The 9,706-nt window shown below is 41.0% G+C and overlaps 1 protein-coding gene across 1 annotated transcript in view; it reads right to left on the bottom strand.

Moving 5' to 3' along the window:
- Nucleotides 1-742: 742 nt before the first annotated feature.
- Nucleotides 743-9,706, bottom strand: part of abhd17c (abhydrolase domain containing 17C, depalmitoylase) — a 30,931-nt gene continuing 21,967 nt past the window's right edge. The window contains exon 3 of the mRNA XM_031300988.2: nucleotides 743-4,712. Coding sequence (XP_031156848.1) covers nucleotides 4,493-4,712 — 220 coding nt within the window. The 3' untranslated portion in view covers nucleotides 743-4,492. The remainder of the gene's footprint in view (nucleotides 4,713-9,706) is intronic.

Here is a 9,706-nt window from a genome sequence, read left to right as displayed (position 1 = left end):
CTGTGTACACTTTGTTTGAAACTAAAAACGAAAGTCACATGGGTAACGAAATAACGTGGTCTGTTAATTTTTTTGTTCTGAGCAAAGAATGAGAAATCCTTTTTTTTTTTTTTATTCATAGCATTTATTCATTGTTCATTTGGGCGGAGAGGTCAATTTTTAGACATTGCTGCAATTGAAACTTATGGTGAAAGAGGATCATATTGTCTTTATAATCCTTGTATTTCTCTACCAATACATCAATGCTGTTTTTTATTCAGAGTAATGAGCATAGGACAACTAAGATTTTGGTAGAAAGGTTGGTCCAGCCAATCGGCCGATGCTTGGTTTTGGCTCAACTTGGTCACAGACTCTAATCTTACAGCTAAACTCTAAAATATGTTTTTGAAAACATTTGAGGAGAGAAATAGGCAATGCAGTAACAGAATCTTGATTCATATTTGACCAGCGCTGCCTAGTTTTACCGCAGTTCGCAAGCAGTGACACTGCGTTAGAGACTCCTCGGCTGTGATTGGTTGTTTTCCTTCGGCGTGTGCAAATGCCATTTTTTTTTCATGTGCCAATGTCAAGATATAGTGACAGTTTGAGCAAATATAACAAAAAGGATTTTTTTCAAGTACCAGTCAAAAGTTTGGACACACTTTCTAATTCACTTGAAGTGTGTCCAAACTTTTGATTGGTACTGTATAGAAGTTACCTACTGAACCTTTAATCTTTCTAACACAGAGAAACAAGTCAGACAGACACTTCCATGCATCCTTTATTCCATTATAATCATTAAAACATCCACTGTGCTGCCTTCTTGCAACTATCACATGTATGACAATCTGTTTCACGGCATGTTTAAGGCTTATTTAATCTGCTTTACACATTACCAAAATCTGATTCTACTACCGTCATCTGCCTTTCATTTGCATATTGTGATTCCAGTGTTAAAAGCAATGAGACTAGATTGCCCTGTGTAAGAGCTCATATTTATAGAGAAGATATTTGAATATACCATTACAGAGGATTATCGTACAAACCAGCCTCAGAGACAGTGTAAATGTATCACCATTTAGATTGGAAAACCTCGTAAAAAATGTCAGTATCAAAACAATAATCAAGACTAAAGCAGGGTCTTCATTCCCTTTAAAAAGAGGAGCTAGAGGAAAAAATACTAGAGATGATCGAGGGATCTTTATCCAAAAACATCGACCCGGCATTAGCTATCATCAGAAAACACTAATACTCAACTGACAAACCACTTTACAGCAATACACGGATTAATCATACGATCATCACAATTTGCTATGCAAATAACCCTCAAACACAACCCTTCTCTGAAAACATGTTCAGCATTTACTTCATTTTTTTGTGTTTTATCCAAATGCGATTAACTTATTTTTTAGTGTTTTACTACAGTTTTTAGCGTTTGACTTTGCAAGGGGGGAAAAGAACAAATTATTCAAATACAGTGATACAAGTAAAAAATGTCCACAACTATGAGAGGTGATTTGCATGCGTTGCTTAATTCCACAGCATTCCGTTTCCCCATCGTGGTTCTGTCAGATTGTCTTTGGAGTTTGAGCTGGGATAAGAGCAAAACTATCACAGGGCTCAGCAGAAAACTGTTGGTAGTAGCCCATGGCTGACAAAAGGGGATGAGAGTTGTCAGGCTGAATTTGGTTTCAGTACCTTGCTGTCATTTCAGTCTTCCCCAAACTGTCTGGCTTTCACAGTGATTGACTAGGGGTGTCACGATTTCGATTCAAGATCGAAAATCGATCAAATTTCGACTTTTGAAATCAAAAGCAGGATCGGCGATTGCCCTGGGATTTTTTTCTCTCTCCACCCCTACCTACTCACACAAATCCAAAAAAACAACAGAAACTGTAGCTTACCAGCTGGTAGCATACAGCTAAATACACAGTAGCTTACCGGCTGGTAGCATGCAGCTAAAGACACAGAGTAACGTTAGCTTACCGGCTAAGGGCATGCAGCTGAAGACACGGGGTAACGTTAGCTTAGCTGCTGGTAGCATGCAGCTAAATACATGGGGTTACGTTAGCTTAGCGACTGGTAGCATGCAGCTAAAGACACAGGGTAATGTTAGCTTAGCGGTTGCCTGCAGCTGCCCATGAGGGAGTTATGGAAACAAACAACGAAGGTAAAGCATGTGGGCTCCGACCATGGATGTATTATATTAACTGGATACTGGATTGCTTATTCAGTTTAATAGTTGCTCGCCTGGCTCATACGCCAAAAGAGTTTCTATGCTTCTGGGTTTACTTCTGTGATCGGCGGCCACTGAATATGTGCAGTAGTGTTTCTCCCACTAGCCCCGCCCGGCCCGTAGACTTTACATTGTAAGAGGGAAGTTTTTCAAATATAAAAAGTCCATGGATTAAAAATTCAGAAAAGAGAGTCATAATCGACCTTGTTTGCAGTTCCAGGTGTCCTGACAGCAGATTTACAGACTCCTCTTTTACAATGGTGGCATATCAGGGAAAATCTATTTTGGGGCTGCAAGGCTGAGCACTGTTCCTCGGGGCCTGGCTCTGACGGGAGTCAATGAGTCATTTATGTGCACCCTGTTAAACTAATGGTGCATTCAATTACACCTCATAAACTCTGAGAAACTTAAACTGTTGTTGCAAAGTACCCTTCTGTGGCTCTTATTGTGGCACTGCTGCCGTCTCTGTTGGGAAAAAAAGTCTAAATAAAACAAAACGGGGTTAAGAAAATGTAATTGAATCTTGAATTTGGAGAATCGTGACACCCCTATGAACCCTGATGAACACCCTGATGAATAGCAGCAGTTATCAGTCCCCGTGAAGACCACCAAAGCTCTGCTGTAGTCAACAGGACCGGGGGAAATGTTTACGAACATAAGGCTTTATTTGTAGTGTGAAGTAATAACACCCAGCGACAGCACAGTTCTGTGTCTTTTGTCTACAGGTAGATCCAGCACCGTGCTCCATGGCTTCACTTTACAGTACTGAGTCAAATGTGTTTCTCTTTGAATCAGTTGTCAAGTATTATTACCATATGATCTCCAGTTAACTAAAGTATAGCCCAGATACCTGCTGCTCTCTTCTACTGAGGTAAGCTTCTGTATTACCCAACATTGGGGATATTAATTACTGTGTTGCTTAGTGACAAGGTACACACCTGGTGTGATACACTATTTACAGAAACGATAAGTGAGAATTTTGATGCATACACAATGTGCACAAAATGACCACGCTAATTAGACTGTGGGTTATGGGGCAATATTTTTTTTTTCAGGGTTTTTTTATAGTATGCAACATAGGTTAATAAAATCAGTTTACTCAATGACCTGTTAAAGCATTTTACAAATCGTTTGGGTCCTCTGGTAAATTCAGCATTAGATTTTGCATATAAATGTTCCCCTAATCACAATGTATTTTAATAAACACTTTAGGTTCACATTGCTCTTTACCGCAACCTTTCAAAGTATATCATCTGTACAATTATTGTGAACAGGCAAAATCTGTAAGTAATGAAAGTGTTGTCTGTATGCCGAATTTACCACTGGCTCCAAAGTATTCAAGGACGATTTCGCAATAAAGTTTGGCATTATTGTCTTCCTGTATGAGAGAGTAGCATGCATGAGGACTAGAAAGATCACAGCTACAAAGGCCAGATGTGCAGGGGTGCACTCTGGTTAACAGCTTCTAAACACACACACACACACACACACACACACACACACACACACACACACACAGAAAAAAGTTCTACCTGCAATTAAGAAAAACATGGAATGCAGATAAACTTAATCAACATATACATATCCAAACAGAAAAAATCATTACCTGAAAATATCTGCACATTAAAAGTGCAATTGGTTTGTAACCCCTGAATGGTAACTTAAAAATACAGAAAAAGTAAAAAACTTCAAGTGTATCTCAAGGTGCAAAATTGATACTTCTTCACCTGGTATAAAAGAATACAAAAATCAAGCTTCAACATTGCAGACTTGGTCAAAAGAAAAGCAAGGATTGTGGGCGAAACAGAGAAAAAGGAGGAGGAAATGTGACAGAAGTTGATAGTGAGAGACACTGGCACAGAAAAGCTCAGGGAGATGGAGTGAGTAGAGGAAGGGAAGGTGAGCTGGAGTTGAGAAATGAATCCAGATTGAGCTGTGAGTGCAAACGCTGCCTAGGCCTTGGCTCATTGGCAAACTGTGTCCTAGTGTAGAAGCACCAGCCAGGTTTTTGGGGACAGTACATGTTAAGCCAAAGCTTCACTCCTGGCCAGTGATGGCCACTGACTCTCGGCTGCACCTCAACAATCTAAACCCCCCTCCTCTTCCGGTCCACTACACATTTCTACCCTGAAATGGCTCCGAGGACAGGGCAGAACAGTGATCAGCTGACTCCAGGCCTGCCCCTATGCTAAGAGAGGAAGTTAGGAGATGATAAGGAGGCGGCTTTTGTGTTGAGTGTGTTGAGATGAACCCTGGCCTGTGAGTGCTGAGCTCCCCTCAGGAGGTGGGAAGCTCAAAGGAGATGAACTGCTTGAGTCTCTCCAGGTACTGGGCGTACAGTTCAATGTCGTTGTGGCCGGCTCCTTCCACCCACAGGGGCTCGACGGCACGGGGGCAGCGCTCGTACATGGCCAGGCCGTGGGAGAAGTCGATCACCTCGTCTTCCGTGCCGTGGATCACAAGCACCGGGGACGCCACTTTGGACACCTTGTCAATACTATGGAGAGGGAAGAGACAGAAAAAGATTATGGGTATGAATGGGTTAGAAATTATTCCAAGGGACAAACATGAAGGGGCCCCTGTTATATTCTCAAATAACCTCTGGTCTAGAGGGCGATAGGATGCTCCAGGCATCTCTGGGCATGTCAAACCGAAATAAAAATGTTTAGTAATGGGGCGGCCTCTAGTTTCCCCAGTAGAGTGTGCGCCCCATGTAGGCTGAGTCCGCAACGGCCTGGGTTTGAATCCGACCTGCAGCACTTTGCTGCATGTCATCTCTTTCTCCCCTCTTCCTGCCTACCCACTGTCACAGTCAAATAAAGAAAAAGCCCCACATAAAATTGTTTAATCATCTTATTCAAGCTGCTCTGTGATTATTTACTATGACACGGTGGAATTTACAGGCGCTCTAATGATGTTCCTGATGGAGACCTTTTAGTTCCTGACAAGCAACTAAATATAAGTCCTAAATTCAAAATGAATAGAACAACTGGCGAATGGAAACTAGGGGTCGACCGATACTGGTTTTTCAAGGTCGATATCGACACTGATTATTATTACGATATTAAAAAGACAAATACATCTGATTGACAAAGAGCTGTGACACTGTTCACACAAAAGAGCTGGCAAACGTTTCAATCCTGAAAACAGAATAGCATGCATCGAGACTAAGTCAGCTTCTCTGCTGATCAGATTCTTCCTTTATTAGTAGTTATGCATTTACAGTAAAAATTAAAATCTTTTAGTCAAAATTAACATTTTAAAATGTTACAAACCAACATTTAAACAAAAGTTTGTTTAAATGTTTTAAGCAATTATGTAATTAAACTGAAACTCTAAACATAATACACTGTAGTGGGCATTTAAGTGGCACAGAAATGAGGCACCGAAATCCGCATTGCTATTCCGTCAGGTAGATACTGGTCGTTTAGGCACCGGTGCCATATTAGCACCAGGTTTTAACATGCACCGTTTAGGTGAACAGAAAATTGCGTTGCCTGTATCTTTTTATGGCAACCCTCCATAGAGATTTATCAGCCTACTTTAAGTAACAGAGACAGTAAAAATGTACTTCACACTATTATTATGGTTAAACTTTGCAATTGATCCGTGGTTCACATGCATTCCGAACCATGAGTGCTGATCCGTACGCACCACGGATCAACTACGGTCCGTTACACCACTAGAAATTATGGAGCACAAGTTATCCAGAACATTTTGGCCGATTTGCTCTAGCCAGCAGCGGCAGAACCGAACAGAGCCTACGCTCCCCTCTGCTTCACTCCCCACCAGGAAGACAGCGGTATCGGGAGATGGCTCACTGGACTGTGCCTCTCCCCATGAACAAACGCTGTGTCGGGTGGGCAAACTCAGGGGATGCGTAACTGATCCCGTGGATGATTTGTAGGCTATTAAATGAACAAGGTGTACATGGTCCACCAAACACTGGGCCGTCTAGACTATTTTAATTCTGCACATATTTCTGTTACTCTAGTCCTATTTACTATTTCTTTATTTCATCCATGCGTGGCGCAGCGGATCCGTGCGCACTGTCACCTGCCGTGGAGACGCTGGCCTCACTAACCTCTCCTCTGAGTCGGATCTTCCTCGCGCTGGACTCAGTTTCACTGAGCGTGCTAACACTTAGAAAATAAATAAATTGCATTACATCAGTGAGTTCAAACTGCTTATTGTGCGTAATTTGGACTGACACTGAGATGCATGTTGTTCTGTAACTGGTGTGGCGCTACCACTATTCTCTTGATTTCCACTTCAACATTAGACATTTTTTTGACTGAAAGAGACGTTACATTTAGCATATATCGTCACAGGTAACAAGCTAACCATCGCAAAGTGTTGTGCTAATGCTGGGATTGCCTGGGAACAAGCAAATTGTATCTTTATAGTTGTATCCATATGATGTGAGTCATGTGACAGACTTAGGTCAATATTTCACCAGGTCCGAGGGCTAGAGGGATGTGTTAAGTAGACCCCATAAAGTTATTCTACAACTGATTTTGATACTGTACTGTATGGATGGTAGCTACAGGCCATGCATTGAATTCATAAGATTTAAAAACACAGTTTTAGGGATAGATCAGATGGCCAGAGACTTGAGACTTGATCTTGCCCCTCAAAGACTTGAGACTTGACTTGGACTCGAGCTCAAAGACTTGAGACTCGACTTGGACTTCCAAAAAATGACTTGTGAGCATCTCTGCAAGGTAGCTTGCTTGCTTGCTATGGGGCTAATTGTTTAGCGATGCAGAGGGCGCAGAGAGGGGTCTATTACGGTTGTTATATTAAATATCATGGTGTAGGATATTAGTTTATTAACGTTAGCTTTTTTTGTAACTTGAAGGTATGTAGAGATCTTTTAAAAGACATGTTATGTTGGAATAAATATGCCTAAACATGTAGTTATGTATATCTCGTTGTATGCTACTTTGCCTTTTATGGACGTGTACAAAAATAGTAAGTAATCGAAATCGAAAGTAATCTTTTGACAGCTCTGTGTATTGGATTGATCAGATGAGATGAAAAATGTAAGGAGCCTTGGGTGTGCCCGTCACAGTCATTTGTTTGTTTTCCTCACTCGTTTCCAAGCTGAACAGCCAATCAGGTGAATTGGCAGCTGACGCAGACAACCGCGGCGGCCCCAAAAACAGGCCGACGGTGTGGGACACACCGCACAGACTAGGCCGACAGTTGGTCGTCGTCAGCTTGGTGTGTCAGGGCCTTAAGTGCTAACATATTACACCGAAAATACAGTCTTGGTGAACTGTGTGGCACTGGAGCAATAACTGAACTATGATGAGGATCATAAAATAATTATTATCCCCTCGCTCTCCTCTCACAGCCCTGACAACAGTGGACTGCTTTAACACCACTCAGCACACACACACACCTGTAGATCATACACACAGATAGCACATCCCAATGTGCCGTCCAATCTTACAACACTTGGTGAAACTTACACTTAATATTCCTCACCATGCTACACTGCAGACTACAAATCTGTGGAGACAGCATACTCATTAAATTTTAACATCGTCTGACTGTTGTAATTTGTTCACACAAGCAGTGATCCCTTGTGTGACCAAATGATGAACCCAGTGAGGTGGCATATTTCCCCAACAACACTGTCATAATGGCACTCCTTGGCTCTAAAGTAGCCACCAGTTTTTGGTCAAGACAGAACAGTGGCTCATACTGACACCCCAAGTGTAGCATAAAACATATATGACAGAATACATGTTTTTGTTTTTTGGTTCACTTTGTGCTTGGTTCATTCTATGCTTGGTTTAAACCAAATAAACACAATACGAGATAGTCTGATAAGAGTTCAGTGCTAGCAAATTGCTGACTTCTTAGTTCAGTGTCAGCAAACTGTCGGCTTCTTTGCAGTGCGCTTCCTACAGATACCAGGTTGAGCTGTGTGCAAGACTTCTCAACACGTAGATACAAGACAAACACTCGCCACTCATTACTTGACTTATCAGTTAGATTACATAAACTGCACTGACATATGACTATAATTAAATTAAGTATGCAAGATATGGGCAGAATATTTCAACATCAAGTTGCAGATAAGGAATGCAGCTTTTGTTGAGCTGTTACATGCTGTGTTCCAGTTTGATGCTTGCTTGTTTCACCTACCTAATAACATTTGTTTGTTAAAGACGGTGTTACTCGACAAGAAGACAACGTTTTAGGTGATTCAACAGCTCCTTCATTGGCACTCAAGGCTTCACTGCCATGTCAACAACAAAAAGACTTCCTGATTTTACAATAAGAGCCCCCACTTCATCACAATATGTAAATGATCATTCTGGTAGTTATATTTAGACAGAACATATAATGCACATAGTATGTAAATACAGTCTTTCCCACAGGTTGAGAATTTAATTGTGGTGGTGGGTGGCGCGGGATGTGACGACATGGCGTGTGATGGCTGCGTTCAGTATTAAACTAGTAAAACAAAGGTTTATTAGCCTAATTATATTGAAAACAATGACTACAACAGCAACATAATTTAGAAAGAAATAACTAAAAAACTAGAAGATGATACAAATTAAGTGTAGCTTATGATGTGCTTTGTCAATTAAGGTTGGTTTTTCATAAACGTTATGGTTCATACCTGATTATCCGGAGCCCAAATGTTATATGTATTAACCTTAAAACCATAGCCTACTATGATCCATACAGAAAGTTGCTTACATGTTATTATAAATCTCAACACTGTGGGCACGGCATGTCTCCTCCTAACTCCTGTTTAATCATATTACACTAAGGCTTACAAACTTAGTTCTTGTTCATTTTGTTTGTTATAGATCATTGTTCGTTTTTGAAAGTGTGAGGATCCTAATAAACACGTTTTGTATTATAACGTAATGTGTCCTGTTGCACTGAATATCTCATCTTAACAGATATCTGTCATTCAAAAAACTCTGGATTGTAGTTTAAAACTTTTACAACCAACTTAATGATGTTTTATTTGAGCTTGAGTCTAAAATAAATAAAATAAAAACAGTTAATGGGTACGGGCACAGAGACCAAGAACATAAACAGGATCAGTTAGCAACGATTAGCTCCGGTTTAGCCGTTAGCTCTGGTTAACTTCATTAGAAAGATCAGCTGGAGTGGAGGAGACTGCCGTGGGGAGGGTGAACAACCAGACGCTGATAAATGACGTTCGGGCAGCTTTCACAGCATTGTGGCCGCGGCGTTTTTACCGTTTGTCAGTACAGTCAAGGGCCAGCAGTCGCAGCCCCCTCACTCTGACATCTCTCCATTAGTGCATGTATAGGACCTGAACGTGTGTATTTCAGGCCTGTGTGTAGAGTGTAAATTGTAATTTCCCCACTGGGGATCAATCAAAATTCAAATTAAATTTTTAGCCAGGATATGAGTGATTCCCTAAGTTAAGACACTTAACAAAAGTTGATTAAAATGATGAAATACTTTAACTGATGGTCCTAAAGCAGGACC

Source organism: Sander lucioperca, chromosome 3 (genome assembly GCF_008315115.2).
Source record: "Sander lucioperca isolate FBNREF2018 chromosome 3, SLUC_FBN_1.2, whole genome shotgun sequence".
NCBI lineage: Eukaryota > Metazoa > Chordata > Actinopteri > Perciformes > Percidae > Sander > Sander lucioperca.
This window is presented reverse-complemented; position numbering and strand designations above follow the sequence as displayed.